The sequence below is a fragment of the Vulpes lagopus genome, chromosome 3 (assembly GCF_018345385.1).
Source record: "Vulpes lagopus strain Blue_001 chromosome 3, ASM1834538v1, whole genome shotgun sequence".
NCBI classification, from domain to species: domain Eukaryota; kingdom Metazoa; phylum Chordata; class Mammalia; order Carnivora; family Canidae; genus Vulpes; species Vulpes lagopus.
This window is the reverse complement of record NC_054826.1, coordinates 114,752,672-114,780,642: the sequence shown is the minus strand read 5'-3', so window position 1 is coordinate 114,780,642 and position 27,971 is coordinate 114,752,672. Positions and strand designations below refer to the sequence as shown.

Sequence of the window (27,971 nt, the reverse complement as noted above, 5' to 3'; positions counted from 1 at the left end):
GAGCCCGGGCGGGTGGCGGCGGCGGTGGCGGTTGCCAGGATCCCGCGTTGCCGCCGGAGACCCGTAATATGGCGGGGAGGAGGAGGAGAAGGAGGCGGCGGATGGAGCTGTGTTCTGTCAGTACCAACTGAGCTGTTTGCTTCCTGACAAGGCCCGTGGCGAGGGGAAAAGAAAACCTGACCGGGCCGTGGGAGATCAGGTGTGTGCGTAAGAAGGGGGCTAGGTAGGTCCTTGTGGGTCCCCGCTGCGAGGCCACCGGGGGTGGCGGAGTTGGCGCCCTGAGAGCCGAGGGTTCCCTGCCCCCCACCCTCACACCCGAACGCAGGGGCTGGGCTCCGGGCCTTCGAGCCCAGAGAAAGGCGCCGGCGGGTGTGAGGAGACAGGTGCGCGGGGACCAGCGACACTCGGCGCCGAGGTGATGCTCGGATGCTGGGATGGAGGAGCTGGGGGAGGTGGGCGTGGGGCGCTGGGGTCAGGGCCGAGGGGCCCTGGCAGATAACCTCGGGAAGAGCCGGGGAATCATCTCCTGTGATAAAACTGGACCATTTTTCTCCTCCCAAGTTGCTGGCGAGGGAGACGTCGTCAGGGTGTGCACTGGCCGTTCGGAGAGCCGGTTACCAGAGCCAGAGGCCTTAGGATAAGATGGTGTTTATTCTGCCCTCGCGACTCTGGGGGAGTAAGTTTGAGGCCTAATAAGGCAAATTCTCTTGGTTGCTCCTGATGCTGCTAGGTGATGCCCACCCCGCTTCATCTGGTTGTGACCCCAATTCCCAACGCCCCCCCCCCTCCCCCCCCGTTCAGGCGAGTGGAAGGCGCCCAGAGATCGATTCGCCGAGGAGGGGGTCTGAAACAACGAAACGAGGAAGGTGTCCCTCTTTCCATGTTTTAAAGTTACATTTAAATCCTACCAGGAACGAAGCACTGTCGTTGCCCTCCAGGAATTCATAAAAAAATCGTGATCCTCGTCGTCCTTTTAGTAATAGCCGTCTCCGTTTATTGATGTTTTCTCTGCTTGTCCTGCGTTATGCTAATAGCTATGCAGGCGTTAGTTCATTGAATTCTTGAGACAGATAATTCTGATTATCCCGGCATTACAGATGCAGAAATTGAGGCATAGTGATGGCAAGTAAATTGCCAAGAATGTACAGCTAGTAGATGGCCGAATAAGGAATCTTCCCCTTTATTGTGCATGGAAAAAGGTTATGTCTTTGGGAACACTGAAGGGGGTAAGCGGCCAGCTAGGATTTGGAATGAAGGCAAGGTCTGTTATGTGTTAGTTTTACCATTCCCTTTTGTGACATTTCTAGTAACACACTGGTGAGGAGCGGGTAGCAGAAGCATGAATTGATGGGGTTTGCAAAGAGGCTCGTTTGGAGAAGGGTCATGGTATAAATGGAGAGACAAAGCATGTCTGAACTTGATGCAGCTGACAAATGATTAATTCAGGTGGACCAGTAATGCCTGATGTTAAAGTATGGGTCAGTACATTTGTGGTTGGAGTGGCATTTTAGTCAAGGCTCCGTTCAAAAATAATTCTGCTGACAAGTAATTGTGCTGTGAGAAACGAAGTGCCCTCTTGCTTAATCATATAGGATATGATGCTCTTATGCTCTTTTTTTTTTTTTTTTTTTTTTTTAGAGAGGAAGGTTGAGAGAGACACTGACAAAGGAGGGGGGAAAGGCAGAGGCAGAGGCAGAGGGAGAGAGAGCATCCCAAGCAGGCTCCATGCCCGGTGCAGAGCCCAGAGAGGTGCTGGATCTCAGGACCCTGAAATCATGACCTCAGTCAAAACAAGAGTCCAGTGCTTAACTGACCGAGCCACTTAGGCGCCCAGTGATGCTCATTTTTTTAAATGATTGTCTTTGCAATTTTAGAGGTACCAGGTTCTTCAGAGAATAGGGTCATCCATGAAACTACCATTCTTTAAATTCCATTCTTCCTTGCTAGCTTCTTTCCTATATAGTCCACGCTCTTTTTTTCACCCTGGTTTACATTATTGTTTGAGCTAATTTCCCTAATTCGTTTATTCAGTACTTTTATCAAGTGCCTACTGTGTGCTGATCCTGTTCTGTGTAATGGGGATTCAGTGGTGAGCAAGACTGGAAAGGTACCTGTGCTTATGGAGCTTACATTTTGGTGGAGGAAGACAGACAGAACCCACAGAAATAAACAAGATAATTTCAGATAGTGGTAAGTGTCGTGAAAATTGGGAAGCAGGGTAATGTGATGTGATAGTGACTATAGGGTTAATGTAGAAGGGATTATCAGGGATGGCCTGAGGAGGGGGACATCCAAGTTGAGACTGAAGGATAGAAAAATTCAGTCATACCCTAGAATCATTTGGTAATTCCCATAATCAACCATACTAGCACTTGTATTTGGGTGTTTAATATACTATCATTTGCCGTAGTTATGCTGTGAATTATTTTATTGTACATCGGCAATATTCATGACATATGGGTGCTTTTGAAGAGATGTGAATTTAACTTCCCAATGCAATGAGGCATATGTATATGATGTTGAAAGAAAAATAAACTTGCCCTAAGAATATTTTATTTATTCCTTATGTTTGAAATAGACCTTTAAAATGGAATCATTCTTTGTTTGTATTTCCACAGAAAGTATATTTCTATTTAGGTTCCTATAATGCTGGGTGCAGGAATTGTGTTAAAAAATATTCTTGAGTATTTTAGTAGAAATGGGATCATTTGAATTTCTCATATATTGTAGCTTCTGCATGTTTTGGTTGTTAAACTAGCATAATGGGTTGAAATCCAGACTGAAAAATGAGGCCTTGCTATGGTTGTCATGCAGGTTGTGTGTTGTTTTACTTTTGCTTGTTTTATGAATATGTTTGCAAAGCAGTCTCATTTACACTCTAGAGATCCATTTCTTTGAAATTAAACTCACACTTTGCATAAATCAAATATAGAAATAATTAGAATCAGTGGGATGTAGAAGAATTTTTGTTGATACGAGGATTACCTTTTGGTCAATATTAGCAATATATCTTATTTTTCTATAATCAAATCATAATAAGCTTTTTCTTCATTTCTAATTGTGCTGTAATTTGTCCCTAACCCTTTAGTATATTGAATTTCTAAGTGCCATGAGGCTTAAGACAGTATCACACTCCCATCTTATTTCATCTCTGCATATCCCACATCGTCGGTTGAATTGTCCTGCCCCCTTCTTTGTTAATTGTTTTATTTTTTTATTTTTTTGTGTTAATTGTTTTAAACTGAACACGTAAGGGAACATTATTGTATTATTTTTCTGTTTTCACAATTCATAACCTTGGCTGTTGAAGAGTCTAATGATGTCTCTCTTTTTATTTTCCCTTACTTGTTTAAAGGAAACAATGCCAGACATAGTGCTATGGAAAACAGGCAATCAAATATTTAACACTAGCTAAATGAACGAACATCCTGCCTAATCTTTCCTGATTATCTTGAATTTTCACAGCCACCATCACAATTTTCCAGAAATTGTAGAATTACTGGGCTGGTTATTTTAAGTGGTTTGGTGGTGGCTCCAGTTTTTGACAATGAAATAGAATTTTTACAAGAGCCAGTAGATATTCTATTTTACACTTCTGACTGATTTGGCTGGTGTCCATGGAGTCAAAATATACTTTTAAGATGTGAAAGTAATAGATTTTGAACTCCACGAAAACAAAAGAATTTTTAAAAGTAGATACCCTCTTTTATGTAAATAGCCTTTTTGTCTTTTTTTTGGCTATAAATGTATTTCTACCTTTGTATGATTTAGTTTTCCTTGTGTAGATTAGTCCTACTAAGGAAAATACAGTATTCTATTTTATAAGTTAGCAAGTGATATAGGACTTTTTTTCCTATAAGAATTTTTCACTGATGAGTTCTTAGTACTTTTCTAACAAATCATATTTATGTATTTATTTTATTTAAAACAAATCATATTTAAAACTTGATTTATATACATATGTTCACTTGATCTTAGCCAAAAGGCTGAGAAGCGATGTATATACGTATGTTCGGAAACATTTAATATATGAAGCAAGTCTTAACTGGGTAGGATCTTGAGGTACTTACCTATACTTAAGAATTAGCTGCACATCAGTTAAAAAAAAATTCTGGGAAGGCCAATTATAAGAATTGTGAATTCTAGAAATATATTTGTGCTTGATAAAATTTGCCAAACAATTAAGGTCTGTTTTTTTCAGCACATTAAAAATGACATTTTCTCTCTTACAGTGTAATTGTGGGAAGATGGAGGAGTATGAGAAGTTCTGTGAGAACAGTCTTGCCAGAATCCAAGATGCATCACTATCCACAGAGAGCTTTCTGCCTGTCCAGTCTGAAAGCATCTCACTTATTCGCTTCCATGGAGTGGCTGTGCTTTCTCCCCTGGTAAACATTCTTTGATTTTTAAATAATTTTTTTTTTCTGCAGTGAATCCCTAAGGTAGTTACAGAAAAACAAAAGAAAGGCTTATAAACATTGAAAAAAAGCCTCATTCATTATTAAAAAAATAGAAATGAGTTAGCATTTTAAAAATCTGCTTGATTGGCAAAGATCCAGTAAGACCTAGTGTTCTTTATATTGTGAGGGAAAGGTGCTTATACTGCATTTTTGCTGAAAGAAGCACTTGACTTTATATTTTGGAGACCATTTTGGTAGTGTTTATCAAAATTTAAAAGTATGTATAACTTTTGAATTAGCAGTTCCATTTTTGGGAATATCTTAGACTTCTACTCCTCTGTGTGCCAGAAGTATGTACAAGTTATAGAGTGGCATTGTTTAAAATAGCAAAAGATTAACAAACAGCTTAGATGTCCATCAGTAGTGGACTAGTTTAACAAACTGTGGTCCATTTTATAGAATCTCATTCATGACATTAAAACGAATACAATAGACTTAAATGTGCAGGCATGGAAAGATCTCCACAGTCTATTGTAAATCACTGCACACATCGTGCTCTTAGGAGCAGGGTAGAATAGTGGTTAAAAGCCTGATTCTAGAGCATTCTGGTCTTGGCTTAAATCATTATTCTGCTGCTTACCTGCTGTGTGAACTTGCAGGCCCATTTTTTTAATTTGTTAAGTGAGGATAAAAATTGTTTCTACTGAGGCACCTGGGTGACTCAGTGGTTGAGCGTTTGCCTTCGGTTCAGGTCATGATCCTTGGGGTCCTGGGATCAAGTCCCGCATCCAGCTCCCTATGGGGTGTCTGCTTCTCTCTCTGCCTCTCTCTCTGTGTCTCTCATGAATAAAAAAATAAGATCTTAAAAAAAAAATGTATCTACTTCACAGTGTTGTTTTGAGGTATAAGTGATCTGATACATGTAAAATGCTTAGAACATAGGAAGTGCTCATATATATGTGTTAACTATTTGAGTTTTTATAAAGGAATATTCTTTCTCTGAGGAAGGATAAAGGAATACAGTTTAAGAAGGAAAACACACTTTTCATTATAAACTCTTTCATACTGATTGTATGTTTTTAAAATGTGTATGACTATTTCAAATCAGAAAATTCATATAATTGAAAGAAATGGAGTTAACATTTTTTTGTATAACAGCAATTAAAAGATCAATATTTCCTGCTACCTTTTTTTCCCAAAGATTTTATTTATTTATTCATGAGAGACAGAGAGAGAGAGGGCCAGAAACGCAGGCAGAGGGAGAAGCAGGCTCCATACAGGGAGCCCGACGTGGGACTCAATTCCAGGTGTCCGGGATCATGCCCTTGGCCAAAGGCGGCGCTAAACTACTGAGCTACCAAGGCGTCCCCCTGCTACCTTTTTGAGATGAAATCTTCAAACATACAGAAAAATAGAAAGAGTAATACAATGGCCACCCATATATGTATCATCTAGGTTCAACAGTTTTTAACATTTTTGTCATCTTTATCATGTTTGTGATTTTATATATATGTATATGTGTGTATATACATACATTTTTTGTTTTATTGCTGAGCCATTTGAAAATTGCAGATACCTAATACTTTTTCCTTAAACATTTTGGTATATATTCTAAAAATAAAGATATTCTCCTACATAAAATGCCAATACCATTATCGCACCTTAAGAAAATTAATAATAATTTTAATAGCATCTAATATTCTGTTCATATTTAGATTTCTCCATTTATGCTCAAAATATCATAACCTTTTTTTTTTTCTAATCTAGGTCCAGTCAGAGTTCACAAATAGCATTAGCTTGTTATGTTTATTAAAATCTATTTTGATTTAGAACAGTTCCTCTACCTCTTAGAAAAAAAATTTTTTTAAAAATTTTATTTTTAAGTAATCTTTACACTCAACATGGGGCTTGAACTTACAACCCCCGAGATCAAGGGTCTCATACTCTACTGACTCAGCCAGCCAGGTTTCCCCCAATTTTTTTTTTAATGATAGTGAATTTGTAAAGAGACCAATCCAGTTATCTTATAGGATGCCTTACTTTGGATTTGTCTGATTGTTTCTTCATGAAATTTTATGTGTCCTCTAGTTCCTGTAGTTCCTATAAATTGGAAATGAAGTCTAAAATTTTTATTAGAAAAAAAATTTAAAAAATAAAAGTTTTATTAGAAAAAAAATAAAAGTTTGATTAGAGTCAGGTTAAACATTTTTGGCAAGAACTCTTTGGAGCTTATGCCCTATGCTCCGTGTTAAGTTAAATCAGAAGTTACATAATTCTAGTTGTTTCCCTATTAGTGATGTTTAGTTTTACTTGCTTTTATAAGTGCTGACTGCCAGATAACTTTTGAAAATATACATTTTCCCCCTTTGTGATTAGCAAGTAAACTGTGGAATGATTCTTTGATACCATGCAGATAGAAATTTTATTTTATTTTATTTTATTTTATTTTATTTTATTTTATTTATTTTATTTATTTATTTATTTATTTATTTTTTCAGATAGAAATTTTAAAACATTTTTACCAGCTACTTGGTAACATTGCTTGATTAGTTTAAAGTGAACCAAAATATCTGAGCTTTGTTGTATAGGGTCTGTGACTCCATCAGTTACTTATTTATAAGCAAAATCTGATGCTTATAGACCTTTGTCCGTGATTTTATGTTGTATGTGACAGATGAATAGTATAATTCTGGAATAATTTTTTATGACATGTTTTCTTTTTTTTTTTTTTTTTAAGTTTTTATTTATTTATTCATGAGAGACACAGAGAGAGAGGCAGAGACATAGGCAGAGGGAGAAGCAGGCTCCATGCAGGGAGCCCGATGTGGGACTCAATCCCAGAACGCTGGGATCACAACCTGAGCCGAAGGCAGATGCCCAACTGCTGAGCCACCCAGGCATCCCTATGACATGTTTTCCATTTATATTGGTCTAAGATAACACTTGACTTCTTAATGCAGTGACTAAACCTCTTAGAACTTAATAATTAAGATTTAAATTCACAGGTGCCTGGTGGCTCAGTGGTTGAGCGTCTGCCTTTGACTCAGGTCATATTCTGGGGTCCTGGGATCGAGTTCTGCATCAGGCTCCCCGCAGGGAGCCTGCTTCTCCCTCTGTCTATCTTCTTGCCTCTCTCTCTGTGTCTCTCATGAATAGATAAATAAGATCTTAAAAAAAAAATTAAATTCACTAAAAAGATGTAATGCTTAGAAATTCCAGTTGTTGAAGTAAATTATATTTTTACTGGAAGGTACAGTGAATTGGGATCTAACATATTCTCATTTTGTAGGCAAAGAAAACATTATCTGTTTCTTTCATCATTAAGCCTTTAGACATTTTCTTGAAGTAGCAAAGAGATAAAATGTATGCTGATTGGAACATTAGAAATTGAAGAATCTGACCCTGTGGAGTAAAATACTGCCAATGATAAGCTCAGCAGTGGCCAAAACAGTTTCTCTCTCATTTTAGAGCATTTGATGAGTGAACAGGTTTTTTTTTTTTTCTTCTTTAACTTTTTATTCATTTGGGAATAATTTACATACAGTAGAATGCACAGATCTTAAGTTCTAAAGTTCCCTGAGTTTTGATATATGGCGTACACTTGTGAAACTCACACCCAAAAGGAATATTTTCATACCCACAAAAAGATCTCCCCTGCCCCATCCCACTCATTACCTCTAACCACTGTTCAGATTTCTTTTCCTATAGCTTTACCTGTTGCATGTTTTAATCATTCTGATTCAAAGATTCCTGATTTTAAGGCATTTTTTAATTTATGAGAAATAATTACATATTTCTGATGTTTTGCAGCTTAACATTGAGAAAAGAAAGGAAATGCAACAAGAGAAGCAGAAAGCACTTGATGTAGAAACAAGAAAGCATGTTAATAGGAAGAAAGCTTTATTGACTCGGGTCCAGGAGATTCTTGAAAATGTTCAGGTGTGTAATGTCGATGTTTTAAAATTATAGTGAAGAAATCATGAGGTAAGTAGTAGTGATACTTTTTCAGAAATATGTTTGTGCTTATTAGTTAGTTACCAATATATTTTACTCTTATGTTTGAGAATCTTAGTGGTTTGTGATATTCCATTTCAGTTACTCCAAAGAACATTCACTTGCTTATTAGTGATGCCCAGTACTTGAATCAGAGGGTACTTAGACAATGGAGCCCTTCCCTGAATATAATTGCTTATTGTCTGTGTCTTATGACTCTAAAAACACGGAATTCTCAGTGACAAAATAATAGAATTGGCCATTGTGGTTTACCTCTGAACTAATCAGACTATTGAGTCAATGACCTTATTCTCATTCTCTGCTAAAGTAAATAACTGCCCCCCATTTTGTGTGTGTGTGTGTGAAAATTCTCTTCTTAGGTACACAAATGCAATTTAGATTATGTAAGTAGAATTGTCCAGATGCATCTTAGATCTAAATTGAAACCATTTAAACAATACATTCATGCTTTTTGCAATTATTTTTATTTAGCTGAATTTAAATTTGTATAAAGGGGCACCAGGATTGAGCATCTGCCTTTGGTTCAGGTCATGATCACAGGGCTCTGGGATTGGGTCCTCGCTTCGGGTTCCTGACTTAGTGGGGAGCCTGCTTCTCCCTCTCCCTCTGCCTGCCAATCTGCCTGCTTGTGTTTTCTCTCTCTCCCCCTCATTCTCTGTCAAATAAATAAAATCTTTAAAAAAAAAAAAAAAGAATAAATTTCTATAAACAGTTTGTTTTAGGGTGTGGATCATTTCATACTAAAGAAAAAATGAATTACGTTGAACAAATAATTTCTGCCGTATGTAGCTCTGTTTTGCTGGCTACATCTTAACTTTTCTTTTTTTTTCCTTAGGGGTTTGTAGTTTATATAATTCATACTAGGATGATACATGTACGACAAACCTTAGGCTGTTTCCCACTAACTGCTACCTTCATTTTTCTGTGGGTAGTAGATTTTAATTTTTTTTTTTAATTTATTTATGATAGTCAGAGAGAGAGAGAGAGAGGCAGAGACATAGGCAGAGGGAGAAGCAGGCTCCATGCACCGGGAGCCTGATGTGGGATTCGATCCCGGGTCTCCAGGATCGCACCCTGGGCCAAAGGCAGGCGCTAAACCGCTGCGCCACCCAGGGATCGCGTGGGTAGTAGATTTTAATTTGCAGATTGTAATGACTATATTAAGTTTAAAAAATATAGTGCAGCACAATAAGGGTAGATTTTGGATTTACTAGATGTTTCCTATTATTGAAACAAAATGGCATATAATTATTGGTTCAGTGAGGGAATATATCAAATGTACTAGTAAGGAGATTGTTGAATCTTAAAACTTCCAACATTTAATAGAGCATGTACAGTGTTAAACTAGAGAGTAATGAATTAATTACGCAGATAGAGAAATTTTAAATCATACAAACAGATATCTTCAGTCTCTGTAAAACCTATCATTCTGTGATATATTTTTATTCTTAAATTCTCTAAACAAAAACTCCTTTTAGTACTGTACCAAAAACATAGCTGCTGTATATACAAATGTGAACTTTGAGATATTTTAAGGAAACAATTTATTTTATGTAAGCCTGTAAACATATTCATGGACTTGGTGAATATGTTTCCCTTTTGTTTTATTTTGGTCTTGAGGTTGTGACTAAGTATACTTTGTTGTGCTGTTTATTGCATAGTACCTAGAAACCATTATATGTCTTGGGATTTGTAAGGTAAAACAGGAGTGCCATATGGTCTAGGGAAAAATAACACATACACAACAACCTAAAGATCTTTTTTAATATTCAGGATTCTGGAGTCTGTATTGATATGATAATATGATAATTTCTGTCAGTGTTATTTTTATTTATTTATTTTTATTTTTTTTTCCATCAGTTTAATATATCCTTCCTGTGTAATCTTTAAAAACCATCCTCGTTCACTTTATTCTTTTGCAAGGTCAAATTATTTAGATAGAAGATGTAATTTTATTTTTTCTGTTGGATTTCAGTTCTCATCTTAATTTATAAATTTTTACTTATTTTCTTGTTCTAAAACTCTAACAGGTTGCTGTTTAAAATGATCATCAGTTAATCAAATTGAAATTTGCCTTGATGAATTGGATTTTAAGTTGAAAATTTTCTTATTTCTGAGTAACTTAAGCTACATGGCTGAGCTATCATTTACTATAAATTTGCCTTATCATATAGAAGGATTTTAGTTAAAATCTGGAGTAAGCATATGGGAAGCAAGAGTCTGATTACTGAATTATTTTTATATCCTGGGTAAGTTAGTCTTTGTTAAAGAAAGAGTCATTTGAGAAATTTAATTACTTGCTATTTATATCATATATCAGTATCCTTAGTTGATAGCTTTCATAGGAGAACAGTGGTGACATTAATAACATATAATACAGAAGAAAGTTAAAGAAAACCCTTCGATTCCAAGATTAAATTGTGCGTGGATATGTGAATATATATGTGTGTGTATACCCATGCACATATGGACAGATTTTTTTTAAAAGGTTTTATTTATTCATGAGAGATACACAGAGAGAAGCAGAGACATAGGCAGAGAGAGAAGCAGGCTCCATGTAAGAGGCCCTATGTGGGACTCAATCCCGGGTCTCCAGGATCACGCCCTGAGCCGAAGGCAGGTGCCAAACTGCTGAGCCACTCAGGCATCCCCATATGTACAAATTTGCATCAGATTAGATCATTTCCTTTCTTGCTTATACTCTTTTAATAAATAGGCTGGGATGTTTCTATTTTTTTAAATTATTTTATTTAAAAATTTTATCAGTAGCCATTTTTAATAGTAATTTGAGCTCTGTGATATAGGATACAATAGAGAAGGATTATCTTAGTTTTTGTGTTCTCAAATGTTAGAATATTTGAATTTTCTATTTCAATTTTATTTTATAAAACAATGAAATCAAAGGCTTTTCTCTGCAGTAAGAAAATACTAATTTTTAAATTTCCTTTTCCAGGTTAGAAAAGCACCTAACGCCAGTGATTTTGATCCGTGGGAGACTGAAACAGTTTACTCTGATTCAGAAGTCAGAAACTTGAATGTCCCTGCTACGTTTCCAAATATCTTGCCAAGCCCTACTGAGCACTCTACTTTAGGAAAGTTTGAAAAGATAACTGGAATTTTGCCATTGAATAACGAGGACCAATTTAAATCTAATGGGGTAGACTTAACTAGGGACTCAGAATTTAATTCTTTGAAGCACTGTGATAGTTCAGATATTATTAGCTCTGTGGAAAATGAAGCTTCTGTAAAGACCCCCTCCACAACCCCTCAGGAGACTCTCACACCCAATGGTCTCTTCCCAACCAATGAAGAACAGGACCCATCACTTTCGGAAGAAGTTACTCCGGATCCCTACATAATGAGTCTTCAGAACTTGATGAAAAAGTCAAAGGAATATATAGAAAGAGAACAATCAAGACGTAGTCTGAGAAGTAGTGTGAAAAGAAGTGTTTATGAGAGTCATTCAGATAAAGAAAACGAGGCTGTTAAAGGGACTGACTCTGGGAGGGAGAAGGTGCAGCTGGCTGGCAGACACTGTGCTTCTCTGGTTCCTGACAAACCAAGCCTTAATAAATCAAATGTTCTCCTCCAAGGTGCTTCTACTCAAGCAAGCGGCATGAATATGTCCGTTTTAGGTAGCTTTTCTAAAGTGGACATACCTGTACGAACTGGCCATTGCACTGTTTTAGACCTCGATTCTGATTTTAAAGTCATTCCCACTTTTGTTCCCGAAAATAATGTTATCAAAAGTCTTACTGGTTCGTATGCCAAATTACCTAGTCCAGAGCCAAGCCTGAGTCCTAAAATGCATCGAAGGCATTCTAGGCCATCATCAGCATGTCATATACTTATAAATAACCCAGTAAATGCCTGTGAATTAAGTCCTAAAGGAAAAGAACAGACGATAGACTTAGTTGTTCAAGCTACTGATGAAGAAACAAATATACCTGAAAGTGTGCCAAAGTTACCAGCTGATTTAGCTGGAGTTTGTTCAAGCAAGGTCTGTGTCACCAAAAATACATCTGAAGCCATACAGGAAGTGGTTTTAGGTAAATCAAATCAGGTATGCCAGTCTTCAGGAAATCAGTTAGAAAACAAAGTTATCCATGGACTTGCTATTGTGGAAGGTCAGTTAACATCTGATGGGAGAGGACCACTCAAAATGGACAGTACATGTACTGCAATGCCAAGGTTGCCTGAGCCATATGCCACCAGTCAGTGTATAGTGACTCAAAACTTTGGAACTATGAGCGGACTCAAGTCAGCCAATGTGTTAGAGAAAAACACCTGCAATTTACAAATGGAACTGAATAAGTCTTATGATGTAAAAAACCCATCTCCTTTACTCATGCAAAACCAGAATACCAGACAGCAGATGGACACCCCTACAGTGTCCTGTGGAAATGAACCATTTTTGGATAACAGTTTTGAGAAAGTTAAACGGAGACTTGATTTAGATATTGATAGTTTGCAAAAAGAAAACTGCCCTTATGTCTTAACAACTGGAGTAGCTGAACAGGAAAGGCAACATTTGCCAGAAAAAAGATACCCTAAGGGATCTGTCTACATCAACAAGAATAAAATGTTAGAAAGTAGTTCCAAAGGTAAGGAAACTTTGAAGTGTTTGATACCTGCCAAGCAGATGGCACATTTATTGAATACTTTTTTTTTTTTTTTTTTTTTTAATTTGAGAGAGAGAGCTGGAGCATGAGTGAGGAGAGGAGCAGAGGGAGAAACAGACTCCAGGCTGAGCAGTGAGCTAGATGTGCGGTTCGATCCCAGGATCCTGTGATGACGACCTGAGTTGCTTAACTGACTAAGCCACCCATGGGCCTCTAGGCATCATTTTTTCACCCACCTTTATTGAATACTTTTAATTCACATTTTGAAAAACAATAATAATTGTCTCATCTGATCATCAGGGTTTTTCATTTCATTTCTCTTATCAGAGGACCTATAACTAGCTATAGTTTATTGCCATTTGAAAGCCTTTCTTAAAGCTTTCTCATTTATATAAATAAAAATTAAAAAAAAAAAAGGGGATCCCTGGGTGGCGCAGCGGTTTGGCGCCTGCCTTTGGCCCAGGGCGCGATCCTGGAGACCCGGGATCGAATCCCACATCGGGCTCCCGGTGCATGGAGCCTGCTTCTCCCTCTGCCTGTGTCTCTGCCTCTCTCTCTCTCTATGTGACTATTATAAATAAAAATTAAAAAAAAAAAAGAAAAAAAAAGCTTTCTCATTTAAAATATGAATCACAGTTCACTTTGTATCAGAGAATATTGTTAATGACTGGAGGAAAAAGTTCTTATATGAAATATCATAGTTTTAATGTAGTGTATTGCTATGATGTCTTCCTTTTGGAATGTGGTTTCTAATCTCATCAGTCTGTTTTATTTATTTTTAAAGATTTTATTTATTTATTCATGAGAGACATAGAGAAAGAGAGAGGCAGAGACACAGGCAGAGGGAGAAGCAGGCTCCATGCAGGGAGCCTGATGTGGGACTCGATCGTGGTACTCCAGGATCACGCCCTGAGCTGAAGGCAGGCGTTTAACACCGCTGAGCCACCCAGGCAGGCGTCCCTGTTGTTTCATATATAATGAGATCTTCACGTAGTTTGGTCCTTCAGTGAACACTTGAACAGCAAATTATTAGAAAAAAAATCACAAATAATTTGGCTCTGTGAGTAATGTTTAAGGAATGACATGTTTATTGGTAAAAATTATTTCAAATTTCTTTCACGTCTAGTGTTATATTAGCAGCAGCTTGCGAAAACATATCTTCATTGCTCCTTACTTTGTTGTCATGGTTCATAATTCTTCATTACTGATGTGGAAGAATGAGTCCAGTAAATGAAGTTCTTGGACATAAACATTTCAGCTCTAATGTGATATAAATCTTCCTGAAAAAAAACTTCACATTCTGTAAAATTGCACACTAAAAATAACGGAGTTTATAGGAAAGATAGGGTTGGGACAGACTATTTAAAACCTGTGTATCTTTATAAGCGCTCTAATGAAAACATCAGTCGATGGCTTTCCCGGGAGCCAGTGTGGATAATGCAGATAGCCGATGCACCCCGGTGGGAGGTGGTCTCTGTGAACACCAGAGGTCCACAGAGCTAACTACCCAGGGGGCAGTTAGTAGGAGCTTGCCTACTAAAGCTGACAGAGCTTTAGTAGTAGGAGCATGGCCAGTGCATGTGAGGTGAGGCCTGCTTGCTGTCAAAGGAGGCCCTGGACGGCGCTCACTTAAGAAATTTTTTTTTAAGATTTTATTTATTTATTCATGAGAGAGTCACAGAGAGAGGCAGAGACATAGGCAGAGGGAGAAGCAGGCTCCATGCAGGGAGCCCGATGTGGGACTTAATCCTGGAACACCAGGATCACACCCTGGGCTGAAGGCAGGCTCTCAACCGCTGAGCTACCAGGTGTCCCTCACTTAAGAAATTCTTAAGATAGAGCTAAATGGCCTCTCGCTGTTGGTTGAGCTGAAGAGATTTGTCCTTTTTTTTGCTGAAAGTTGCAATACTATTCCTGTTTTCCCAGTTTTCCCTTTTGCCTGTGAAAAATTGCACATGAACAAATGCAAACTGTAGCTGAATAAAATATATTTAGGAATAAATTGTGGGAATAGCATAGCATACAGGTAATATAATATGCTTTAATGGAAGTCATTGACTGTATATTTGGAACGAATGATTCTTTGAATTCAGTTGAATTGTGATGGATCTATGAATTATGATGGATCCAAGTCCTACATCTGTGTAATAGTTGGTATTTCAACATCTCAGAGTGTCTTACCACTTTCTTTAATAAGTTGCATAATCATAATGATTTAATTTTTTAGTTAGTAATTTAAATATCTGAAGTTTTAATATCCAATGCTTTATGGAACCAGAAGCTAAGGAGCTTTACACTATCAAAGGAACATTTATTTAAAAAAATCAAAACTAAATAAAACTACAAGCTAAAATACCAGAAATCCTGGAGAAGGACCAGAGTCAGAAGAATAAATAGAGGTGAGATGCAGACGAGAATCACATCTTGAAGTTTATTTGAGTAAGGAGAATCTTGACTAAACAGATAGTCGTGGCTCCATTGGTTCAGATTGTGGTGGGATCTGTTGAGTGAATGGATATGGTGGTGAGGTGCAGGCTTTTATTTGATAGCATGAAATGAGGTTTGTGCCAGAAGAGAATGTGGTTCAGAGTGGGGGACCTCGTGTACCTTGATTGTGTTATGTCGGATCCAGGAATGTTCTTTGATTGGAAGCATAATTTATATTGACTGTGTATAGATATTAGTAAATATTCTAAATTTGAGGGGACATGTTTCTTTTCAGAAGGCGAGGAGATATTAAAAAGCAAGATGTTAGCTTTTGAAGAAATGCGGAAGAGGCTAGAAGAACAGCACGCCCAGCAGTTATCACTACTCATAGCTGAGCAGGAAAGGGAACAGGAAAGATTGCAGAAGGTGAGTTAAAACGTAGGGATATGGGGCTGGTAAGTGGAATTTTGCCAGGGATAATGTGAATTTTGATCACGTATAGGATACTATAACGTATTCGTCTGTATCTTAATCTAAGGGAGTGATTGATTCTGATACATGGATATTGCCAAAATGTAAGGTTTAATATATAGCTTCTTATCTAAAAATAAATGCATAATTTATCAAAAGGATACTTTATTGAATCCTTGACTCAAAACATTTACTCTTTTTCAAAGATATTTTATATATTGATGCTGAAATATGCATTCTGCAAGAGTGTATTGTAAGAGGAAGAATACTTGTTTTAAGATTTCATTGGAGGTAGGAAAACTTGAAATTAATCATTTGCTGATAGTCATTACTTTTAGCTAAGCCTAGAATAATGGTATTTTGGGATATAATTAAAAGATGTAGCACGTTATATAATACACTGTTAATTTATAGGAAATAGAAGAACAGGAGAAAATGTTAAAAGAGAAGAAGGTGATTGCTGCTGAAGCCTCTGAATCAGGCATTAACAATGCAGTGGACTTAGAATGGAGAAAAATAAGCGACTCTGGTTTGCTGGAAACAATGTTGTCTCAAGTGGACTCACTCCATACTTCAAATTCAAATACTTCTGGTAAATACTTAAAAAACTCTCTTCTGTTTGAAAAAAATTATCCTATAGTAAGATATTTCACTTGGCACACTTTAAAGCTGTTGCTCTATTCTTCAAGTAATTCTATTTGCCAGCTCCCTAGTAACTAGTTAAAAATTAAATGATAGCAGATCAAAGACTGGTGAGCAGGTGTTCATGAGACAAACCACTTTAGCAAAGAAAATATCAGGAAACTTGACTCAGAGCCCAGTCTTTGTTTATTCATGCAGCAGGGGATATGCTTCAGCTGAAAACGGTTTGCTGCCTCCCCGGTGATCTTGAATTACATCTAATTCTTCAGACCCGGCAAGAGCTTATCTTCACATCTTCAATTATCCTGAAAAGCTATTTGTATTGAAAAGATCCATCTGGTGCATAAGCTTAAAGTGCATAAATATTTTAAGTTTGCACATGGACTAGTTTCAGAGGCAGTTGTTATTATTAGAGAGTCTTAAGTGTTTATTTGGATGTCCTGCATATTCTCATTATGTGATGTCGAGTATAATACTGTGCATATATTTCTTTAGGTTTCACAAATTCTGCCCTGCAGCATAGCTTTGCTTCTGCAAATGAAGCACCCTTCTACCTCTGGGGATCATCAACTAGTGGCTTGACCAAACTCTCAGTAACAAGGCCTTTTGGACGGGCCAAACCTAAATGGTCTCAGGTGGGCAAACTTAATGATATTTGCGTGTCTGTCTATCTAGCTACAGTTAGTACATTATCTGAGGTTGTACACATGAGGACAGATGTTTGTGCCCTACATCAAATAGCTTAGCTCTTAGCGGAAATGAACTGACACAGGGCATACACACATAGAGGAATTTAGTTCACTGTAATAGATTAAGGAGTATAAAGCTCAGATTCTTGAATCATTGTGTCTGTCTGCTTTCTTCAAGGTTTTCAGTCCAGAAGTACAAACAAAATTTAACAAGATAACCGCAGTGGCAAAAGGATTTCTTACTCGTAGGCTTATGCAGACAGATAAGCTGAAACAACTTCGCCAAACTGTAAAAGTAAGGAGCTGGTTCATTGTTCCTATTTCACTTTTGGCTCAGTTTCTCAGTTTAATGACGGCTTGTCATAAACTAGAGTTGACATATAGTTCAGAACTTTGGTGAATCAAACTTTTCTTAGTCATTGCAATGTAGGCAATTATAGAAATCTGATGAATCGGGGATCCCTGGGTGGCTCAGCGGTTTAGCGCCTGCCTTCGGTCCAGGGCATGATCCTGGAGTCCCGGGATTGAGTCCCATGTCAGGCTCCCTGCATGGAGCCTGCTTCTCCCTCTGCCTGTATCTCTGCCTCTCTCCCTCTCTCCCTCTCTCTCTCTCTCTCTCTCTCTCACACACACACACACACACTCCGTGTCTTTCATGAATAAATAAATAAAATCTTAAAAAAAAAAGAAATCTGATGAATCTCATTCAGATGATTTTTTAAAGTATGTAAATGAAGCGATTTGTGTATTTGTCTCTCTTCAAAGTGAGTGCTGCTTGACTTTTGATAAGTAATGGTTTTATATGTTCTTAGTAATTTTAATTGGCTGAGAAAAAAAATCAAAAGGAAATTCCAGTGGTCATGAATCTTTCTAGAAAAGTGGTTTTTGAAGGAAGTTTTCTTCTTCCAGGACACTATGGAATTCATAAGGAGTTTTCAGTCAGAAGCGCCATTAAAGAGAGGAGTTGTTTCAGCACAAGATGCTTCTCTTCAGGAAAGAGTGTTAGCTCAGGTAAATGCACATATCCTAAAGGCTTTTAAGAAATGGAAATTTATATTTTTCCCTCCATTTAACCACTGAAAATAGGTTTTAATTAAAACTTTTAAAAACTTTAAGTGAGAGTGCATGTGATATTACTGAACTCAAACCTCATCTTTTTAAGTGGATACAATATTTTCTTCTTTTGAACCTAGTTGCGAGCTGCCCTGTATGGTATTCATGACATATTCTTTGTAATGGATGCAGCTGAAAGAATGTCTATTCTCCATCATGACAGAGAAGTTCGCAAAGAAAAAATGCTCAGGCAAATGGTATGTTATCTGATTTTTTTAATGAGTGAATGAAAAACTATTTTTTCTATACTCCTAAAACTTCGGGTACTTCTGATATCAGATGTATGAGTTTTCCCCCCACACAGCCCACTGTCTCCCACACCAGTGGGGTGTTCTACAATTCCATTCAGTTCTGAGTTGAGAGTTAAGAGTCCGATACTACAAGCTAAGAAGGCAGTTAAGACTTCCCCTATCCGAAGTCTTAGGTTGTCACTTGTATTTCCGATTGACCAGCTATAAAACAGGATTCTCACAACTCTGTCTTTGGGTTTGATAATTTTCTAGAGTGGCTCACAGTAGTTAGGGCATTTACTGGTTTATTATATAATAACATAATTAAGGATATAAATGAACTCTTAGATGAAGAGACACATAGGGTAAGGACTGGAAGGGTCCTGAGGGCAGGAGCTTCTGTCCCAGTGGGGTTGGAGTATGCCATCTTCGTGGCACATGGATGTGTTCACTAATCTGGAAGCTCTCTGAATCCTATACTTTAGGTATTTTTATGGAGGATTTATTATGTAGGCATGATCATTGATTAATCTCTGACCCCTCTCTTGTCTCTGGAAGATACGGGGGTGAGGCTGAAAGTTCCAAGCTTCTACTTATGCTTGGTCTTTCTGATGAATAGTCTGCACCTGGAAGCCCCCCAAAAGTTGTCTCATTAGAATAAAAGATGCTTCTATCACCCAGAAAATTCCAAGGGGACTTGGGAGCTCTGTGTCGGGAACTGAGGTCAAAGACCAAATATTAGAGCAAAAGATGCTTCTAGCATCACTATCTCAGATTACAAGAGTTTTAGGAGCTCTGTGTTAGGAAGTGGGGACAAAGATCAAATATTAGCAGGAATCAGAGGCAGAGACCAATATATTTATTTATTCTTATTTCACAATCAGGTTCTTTTGGGTTTGGGGTAATTGATACCAAATCTCATTCTCTATTTTTGACCTTGGAACCCTTCCTACAATTCTTAAGCACAGGCAGTTCCTAGGATTACCAGCAATAGTTAACTCTGAAGACAGATTTAAAGGAATTGGGTATTGTTTGTGATTGGATTTTGGAGTTGAAGCTTTGAATGTTGTTTGGATGATTTACAAAAAAACTATCATTGGCTCCTGATTTAATTTCCTTGAAACTATGATGGAGATTTTGCCTTTTCTGGAAACCAGAGTTATTTGAAATATACTAGGGTGTTGGAAGATTGGAAGTGTGTGGTTTGAATCAGTGGTCTTAATGTTGACAAAAGAAAAACAAGCTAAATTTATATTATTTCATTGGGAAAAATTTTTTTAATGATTTAAGAAATTAGACTGCTGTAGTTCTATAGAAAGACTAAGTTAAAGTTCCAACTGTTAGTAAGAGAAGCTTTTCCGTGCAGTTTAAGATCATCCTATATTATTTTAGTGGTATTACTGGTACCACTGAAACTTTTTGTTTGGTATTTTCAAGGACAAAATGAAAAGTCCACGAGTGGCCCTGTCAGCTGCAACACAGAAGTCTCTTGATAGGAAGAAGTACATGAAGTAAGTTTTCTTTGTTTCATGTCACATTAATTCAATTATTATCAAACCAATTGATTTTAGTCATCTGTTGGTCTATTTGTGTATTCAAATTAGAAAAAAGATCACTTTTCTACAGCTAAGTTGATAGAAATCCCCTTTTTTATATAAAGTTTTATTATTCAGGTGATAAAATCTGATTTCATCCTTAGGTAAATGTATCAACTACTAAATTGATTTAGTACAGTGTTCAACTTATATAATCGATAGCCACTCAGCCTTAAAAATAATCTTTATATTCAGTATTAATTTTATATCTTTTGAATATATTCTTTTTCTAATATTTGAAAGACTTCATGGGAGGGAAACCTAATACAAAGAACATTATAGTAACTATCTTAATAAGCTGCTTCTTTCTGGAAAGTCATCTTTAGTGCACTTAGTACAGTTGAGTAGTACAGCAACTGAGAAATGATTTATTCCTGTCATCCTGAACACATCTGTAAGCATTTTCTTGCCCTTTCTAAATACATTGTTTGTGTGTTCTTATTTTTATGTTGTGTTAGAGCTGCTGAAATGGGAATGCCAAATAAGAAATTTCTGGTTAAACAAAATCCTTCTGAAACAAGGTGAGAAAAATCACTTTGTCTCTGTGAAGTTACTTATTTATTAAGAAAATAGAAAGAAAACTTTATAAATCCCAACCTTACTTTCTGTTTAGTTCTAACTTTATATCAATAGAACACTCTCTGCTGACTACAGGATTGAAGAGGGGCCAAGATCCATATTAACACTGGGTCATGTAACCTGGTTATTATGTCAGACCAGATGTTTCAGGAGCTTTCTTAGGATATGCCATCTCAGATAGAAATTTCAGCCCCCTTTGTTCCGAGTTCAGATCACAGTCCAGGACTTACTTTGGATGCTTATTTAAAAACTTTAGGGACCCCTGGGTGGCTCAGCGGGTTAAGTGTCTGCCTTTGGCTCAGGTCATGATTCCAGGGTCCTGAGATTGAGCCCTGAGTCGGGTTCCCTGCCCAGAGAGCAGTCTGCTTCTCCATCTGCATACCACCCCCACTCATGCTCTCTAATAAAGTCTTAAAAAAAACCCACAAACTCAAAAACCTTAGAAAGCTAGCTTAATATTTCTGACCTGTTCTCTACAAGAATTATGTTACTTAGATGTTTGAAAGGAAAAGTTGGTTTTTGTAAAATATATAAGTTACCTAAAAACACAAGAATTAAACATTTATGTTGGACATCCTGATAAAAACCTAAGATTTGGGCTCTCCGTGAGTAAAATATAAGTACCATATTAATAGGCGTCAGACAGTTTGATTTTCCGTGTGGTATTATATTGGCCTATTTGCATAGATACCCCCCTCCCCCACTGTTAAGCATCTTTCGTCTATTAATAGAAAATGGGGAGAAAACTGAAATTATGTCATTCTCTTCTTAATTTTTTACTTACTTTGTCAACAGAGTCCTTCAGCCAAACCAAGGACAGAATGCACCAGTTCATAGGCTACTTAGTAGACAAGGGTAAGAATGCCACTTCTGGGTAAAAACATCCAAATCAAGATTAGCTTTGAGCAGGGAAAATAATTTAGTGCTCTTTACATAAAGGGGAACTCTTTTACAAATGTGATTTGTTCATAGCATTTTGAAGATCTTTTAAAGTTTTGTGTTCAAAGATAACCCTTTGGTGTACTGTTGTGTATTTTATCTTAATTATCATCTTATGTTGGCATGTTTTTACTTTTCATTTCATACCATTTTGCTCATTAAGTATTGTAAGCATCCATATAGTAAATTCAGCATCACCAAACTGATTTTCCAACAAAGTATATAAACCTTGGTTCTAGTCTCCTGCTGAAGCAAAGTGTAGCTTCTTTGCTGTGTGCATGTGTGAGAGTTATGTCCTTTTCAAGCTTATTTATACTTTGAGCTGTTGATGCAGTATGGTTGCTTTCTTTGAATGTTGAACATTTAGACCTTAATGCAAGTGACTTATTAATTTTTTTATATTCAATTAGAACCCCTAAGACATCAGTGAAGGGGGTTGTGCAAAATAGACAGAAGTCTTCACAGAGCAGAGTGCCTAACAGAGCGCCTGTTTCAGGTGTGTAGCAAATGAGTTCCTGAAACCCATTTAATAGAAGGACATGCACGAGCTGCCCCATGATGCAGGCCACACAGATGTAATATCTTGTCTTTCCTTGCCACCATAATTTGGGCATATTCACAGTCATTCCTGCTAGTGATCATTTGTATTAGTATTTTGTGGCAGTCAGGAGATCATAGTAAAACTGTGGTTCTGATCTTGATGTCTGTAATGATCCTGTGGAAACACTATACATTTTTTTAATCTCAAAAACCTGTAGAATTATACATGCTTAATTCAGAAAGCCTTTTTATGAATGAGTAAAGTATAATAATCTGATGCCTACATCTGTGCGTGTCTGTTCAGCTTTGGGGAAGTGTATCACCCAGGAATATTTGTATCTGCACATAAAGTGATGAAAAATTTCTCCCTCTGGCCACAAGATCACATGTGAATATGCCAGGTGGGAGGGGGTAAGTTTTGTTTTTGTTATTTTATGGATTTTAAATTGTTTATGGTGGCAAGAAGACAAGTTCAGTATTAAGCTAATAATGCAAAGCCGTTAAGCTAATGTTTTACTATTTTGTAGGTATTTTTGTTAAGACACTTTGATAAGCTCACCAAAAATTGTGATCCATTAAAAATACTTTCAAAATGCTTCGCTTTAACTATATTGCTTTCTAAACATTTAAAAGAAAATCTAAATCACTAGGCAATGATGATTAAATCTTTAATCAATTCTAATCTTCCCATTAACATACAATTAGGCATATTTTAGAGCTTTTATTACTAAGTGTTTTCCTCTAAATTAGGAGGGAATGAACAAAATTTTTTTGTGTTACTGCTATTTGTTCCCATATGTTCGAAGAGGGAATGAGATATACTGATAACTTTGAAATGATTGCTGACTTCTTGCATATATATATATATATAGTGAATTTAATTCATAATGTTACATATGTAGAATATAATATAAAAGGTCATCTTTTGGAAGTCACTGTGAGTGACAGTCAGTGGAGTTGTTTTAAAGGAGATTATGTTGAGGATCTATTTATTCCAGAGGTGATCAGAGTCAGCTGGTTTGAAAGGTAACTAGAAGAACTCAGACCAAACACTAGATCTGTTGCTTGTGAAGTTATGTGAAGTTTTATGATCTTTTCAATTTTTTCCCATATTAGAGTTATATATTGTGATAAATCCTGGCCAGTTGGTGATTCATTGAGGAATTAGTACTGTTTTGTGTGATATTCTCCATTTGCCACAGTGATGACTATCCATGTTCTTGTCTCATGCATTTCATCTCCACTCTTTGTCCCTTGTGAATCTGTAAAAAAAAAAGAGCAAGTAAAACTCAACAGTATGAAGGATGAATAACAGGAGGCCTTTGCAGTTCAGTATCTAGAACTAGGTTTAATTGCATTGCAACATAATTCTAATACAAACGAACTTAACATGTATAATTATTATATATCTAAACAAGTACAAATTTCCTATTTTTCTAAACATTTCTACATGAGTGCTGTATTTAGACAATTAAAAAAGACTAAAGATTCTATCATTTTACATAAATTGAAAATTTGGGATATGTGACTGATTAAAATTCTAACTCTGAATCTCAACATAGGGCCTCAGTAGTTGCAGTTGAAAAGACTATTCTTTCCTGCTCAGATTTTTAATGTCCTGGATTATGTTTCAAACAAACTTGAAATTTATGATTTATTTTCATCTGCAGGGAGAACAAACCCTTTATTAATAAGCAACTTATAGAAAGCTCATTTTTTGTTTGATGATAGACTTTCATACTCTTAGACTGAAGTAGGATGCTAAGGGGTGGTTACATTTTGCTGCAAAGCACTTAAAGTTGTTTATAGTTCTTACAAACTAAATTGCAATCTCTGATGTCATGTTTTAAAACATATTTGCTCATTTGATGTCTTGTGTTTGACTCAGGAGTTTATAGTGAAATTCAGAAACCACTAATTAAAGCAAAGTAGGAGTAATGCAAAATGATTGTTAAGTAAAGCAACAAATCAGGTGTAGCTGGGTTCTCAGAGTCTACTTCTGGCTGTTAGGCATGTGACTTACTCTCCCATGTCTCAATTTATTATCTTTAAAACAGTAGTAACAGTTTCTACCTCAGGATTATTTTATGTAAGGATTAGATATGATAATGTATGTCACTTAAGCTTAGTGCCTGGTATATAGTAAGCACTTGTTAAATGGTATTCTAGAAAAACTGACATAGAGAAATAATATTAGTTTTGCTCTATTTTTAGGAGTATATGCAGGAAAAATCCAAAGAAAGCGGCCAAATGTTGCGACAATTTAAGAAGACAACATTCGTTAGGATAAACAAGGGCCAGGGTGGGAGGCTTTGTGTACTATTTCCCTTGCCCAGGACTCTTTAGTTAATCCTGGACCGTTTACACAGGCAAAGTGATATCAAAGGGCTGAGCAATTATCTGCAAACTTGATCACTCTGGCTAATTCCTTCCCTACCCCTCATTATCCTCGTAACATTAGGTTTGGGTGAAGACACTTTAGTAATCTTAGACCATCTCTCTGCTTAACCTGTACAAATATAAGTTTGTTTTCTGTACCCAGATGTCTGCTGAGAATGTTTTTGGACATTTGGGTTTATTTCTATAAAATATCGGAAAGGTGTGATAAATTACAAATAAGTTTGGAAATATAAATTTCATTCACCTCTGCACACTGACCACTAAATTGAATCAACAAATTAGAGACTGTTCTATTCGGGGGAAAATTACTGCCAAAGGATGTTTTCCCCTGGTTTTGTAAAATTTAAACACTGATTAATCTCTCCATCTTCATATTCTTGGACTCACTTGCCTGCTGGCTGTGGTCTACTCAGAATTTACCACAGAAGTAGCTGGGGGCCACCCTTTTGGTTAACGGTATACATTCCTCTTAACCGCTAGTTGTCTTGTGCAGAAATATTATGTTTAATGTAGGTTACCCCAGTGCTCTTGGAAACACTTCTCCTAAATCATAAAATCTTTCTTTGGAGGTTAACAAATTAGGGAGAGAGCACAATCTTCTTGAATGTAGTAGCACCTAGGAGTGAATCAGTGCATCCAATTTCTGTAAAATAGAGTCACACTGCATGCACTTCTATTTTCTTGGTCTGCGCATTTTGTTCCTTCATAGTCTGTTTTTTCTAGCTTACTTGATTTAGGAGAGACTAAGGGCTATATGACAATAAGTCTAGATTTTCCAGTGGGATAGTAATATTGTAAGAGGCACTGATATTTAAGGTTTTCATTACTAACATATTCATTTAAAATATAAATCAAAAAAGGTTACCAATGGAACATGATTTTATGAAAGAGAATGTCACTGTTAATTTATCATGCCATTTCCAAAAAGGGCTTTGTGCTTTTCACATAAAATTGGGACTATGTACATTTACTCTTTCTAACTTGAATTTTAAAATGAAACTGGTATTTTGAAAATGAAGACTATATATTCTTAATATCCTAGTAAGAAGGTGGAGATAAAGATGGTTTTCTCCAATTTTGTCCTATTTAAAATTTAGCTTTTACATCCAGCTGTAAGACAAGACAATAATAATCTACTCCGGTTATAAACTGGATTTTCTTTATTGAGATGTATCATTTATTGAATGAGTGAGCCAGGAAATCAGAAGATGGTATAAAAGGTCTGAGTTACTGATTTTTTATTTGTAGGCAAAGTATATCAGAATATCTTAATAGGATAAATTGTGCTTTATCATTCTGAAAACTCAGGATACAGCTTACTCATATCATTGTGGGTCTTTCCAGTGAGAAAGATAGATGCTACAAATTTTGTGTACACTAATGCAAATTAGCTGAAACAAATAGTACGTTTTGGAGAAAGCTAAAACTAGCTTTAGATTAAGGTTGAGAAACAGGAGTTTTTTTTTCTTTTTAAGATAAAAGCGTGTGTGTTACACATATTTTAATGTTCACAGCTTTTTCTTATGAAAGTGCCATTGTTTTGTGCTTTTAATGGATTTTTTATTTATATACATTATTTTTGTTATTTTTGAGTGGAATGTCCATTAACGTAAATTGTATTTATTTTTATACTTTAATTTTCATTAGTTTTGCTTCTAGGCAAAAGGCAAAATAAACTTTTCATCTTAAATCTAGTTTGATCTTTATTTATCAACGAAAGGACCATTTGGGATAGATACTGAAAAGTCTCTGGCCAAAACAATACTATAATGATATTTTTTATAATTAAAAGTCCCATCGAAGGTATATCCCACTACTTAATGTGTAACCTGTACCAGTGCTTTGTCCAGCTTTTGACTTTGCATGCAGGGGACTTTTCAGGAGGCCAAAAGTTCACTGAAACTGGAGCTCTCTGCTTATTAAAGGGAGCTAGCAACCTGCTTGGGGCCATTTGCGTGGAGTGCGGAGTTTGAAGCTCACATCAAAGCTCCTAATTTTAATGAGCACAGCTTCAAGGTCTGGTTACTGCTTCACCGTCCTAGGTGAGCCCTAGTGAATGCTCCTCGTTTTTACCTCTTACTGAGGAGAGACTGCACTGAATAATCTGCAAGGCAGGTCTGAAAGAGCCGTTCACTTTTCCCTGGCTGCCCTTCCCACGGTTTCTCCCCGGACGTGCCTGGGAGGCCTCATTACTCATCTGAGCTGAAAACAAGGGCCCGTTCTGAAGGGAGAAGTTTGTTGTCAGGTGTCACCGCCCGGGAACCACCAGAGACCCTCCCCACCTACGGGGAATGAGAAGTCACAGTCCTACAAAAATACGCGAATGGAGGTGGAATGCTTGATCACCGAGTGCCCACAGCGAGCACACGTATAGGTCATAAAAATAATTAAACAAGAATCACTATTGTACACCTGAAACTAGTATTACTGTTTATAGAATTCAAATGAGAATTCAAAAGAAACCCCAATCTTAAAAACTAAGGGAGTCTTGCTGAATACAGCGAATGGAACTGGAATATGGTGCAGCGACTGAGTCACGTCCTGGATGAGGTTCTGAGGACAGCTCTGAGGGCAGACCACCGTGTCTAGCCAAAATTATCCTTGGGCACAAAATACTACCTTTTCACTTTTTTTTGCCAGTTTCTCTGCGGCCCTCAAGTCCCTGTCTTCCGGTGGTTTGCTTCCCAGCCGGTGGTGGAGCCCGTGGGGTCCGCGCGGGGCGGCGGGGCTGGAGAGGAGAAGCTCCGCACACCTGAGCCGGGATGCGTCTCGTTCTCAGGTGCCGCGGCCCGGAGGCCCGCGCGTGGATCCCCGGGCCGCCGCCGCCCGCCGGCCCAGCGCGTCTCCGGGGGCTGCGCTCGGCGGGAGCGCTCAGGAGAAGGGTCCGTGGGCCACACGGTCTCCGCCCTTACGCCAGCAGCCTGGCCAAGTGCGGTGCAAAGCCAGCCCCGACCTCCCCGAGTGGGTCAGCGCCAGCGAAGGGCGTGCATCGCGGACCACGGCCTTGGAGGCCGTAAAGCGGCTCCGCAAAGAGCCGCAGCCCCGCGCGAGCCCCTCAGCGTCTCCGCCGCGTCCCCGTCTGGATTCTTTTTCGCCTCCAGAGGGCGCCGGTGGGCGAGGCAGCCGGCCGCCCTGCGACTGCCCCTCACAAGCATGACACTGGGCTGCCGCAGTGTTGATGTGTCCTCTCCTTGCCGTCACGGCGCTGCGATGGGCCGCGGGAAGGGCACGTGCCCCTCATAATCATGGCGCCAGAGGGGCCCTCGGGAATAGTACGCCCACTTCTCGCGATGAGGGCGTCAGGGACGGC

General features: G+C 37.6%; 1 protein-coding gene and 1 long non-coding RNA gene across 9 annotated transcripts; one reads left to right on the top strand and one right to left on the bottom strand.

Annotated features, from left to right (window-relative positions):
* Positions 1–20: 20 nt before the first annotated feature.
* On the top strand, positions 21–26,458 carry CCP110 (centriolar coiled-coil protein 110). 8 transcript variants are annotated; one of them, XM_041750001.1, is made up of 17 exons: positions 21–199; positions 562–676; positions 2,032–2,190; positions 4,233–4,388; positions 8,211–8,339; positions 11,368–13,018; positions 15,759–15,889; positions 16,349–16,526; positions 17,072–17,211; positions 17,444–17,560; positions 18,175–18,276; positions 18,459–18,575; positions 20,046–20,119; positions 20,662–20,724; positions 21,578–21,637; positions 22,132–22,217; positions 24,476–26,438. In XM_041750001.1, the coding sequence occupies exons 4-17, from the start codon at positions 4,248–4,250 to the stop codon at positions 24,526–24,528; spliced, it is 3,042 nt and encodes a 1,013-aa protein (XP_041605935.1). In that variant the 5' UTR covers positions 21–199; positions 562–676; positions 2,032–2,190; positions 4,233–4,247; the 3' UTR covers positions 24,529–26,438. The 8 variants fall into 8 exon arrangements, with proteins under 8 accessions (XP_041605935.1, XP_041605934.1, XP_041605937.1 ...); XM_041750000.1 differs by lacking the exon at positions 562–676; XM_041750003.1 differs by lacking the exons at positions 562–676; positions 2,032–2,190 and having other exon boundaries at positions 15,762–15,889; positions 24,476–26,441.
* Positions 23,321–27,894, bottom strand: LOC121487901. The gene is made up of 2 exons (XR_005986930.1): positions 27,281–27,894; positions 23,321–23,523 (listed from the first exon to the last, which is right to left on the bottom strand). It is a non-coding gene; the product is annotated as an uncharacterized LOC121487901 (long non-coding RNA).
* Between the last annotated feature and the right edge of the window lie 77 nt (positions 27,895–27,971).

Bases quoted from the DNA above. Each gene is read 5' to 3' on its own strand.
- CCP110 (XM_041750002.1), top strand. From the start codon at position 4,248: ATGGAGGAGTATGAGAAGTTCTGTGAGAACAGTCTTGCCAGAATCCAA. The intron at 4,389-8,210 runs GTAAACATTCTT...GATGTTTTGCAG, and splicing joins TGGCTGTGCTTTCTCCCCTG to CTTAACATTGAGAAAAGAAA. The intron at 20,120-20,661 runs GTAAGTTTTCTT...ATGTTGTGTTAG, and splicing joins GATAGGAAGAAGTACATGAA to AGCTGCTGAAATGGGAATGC.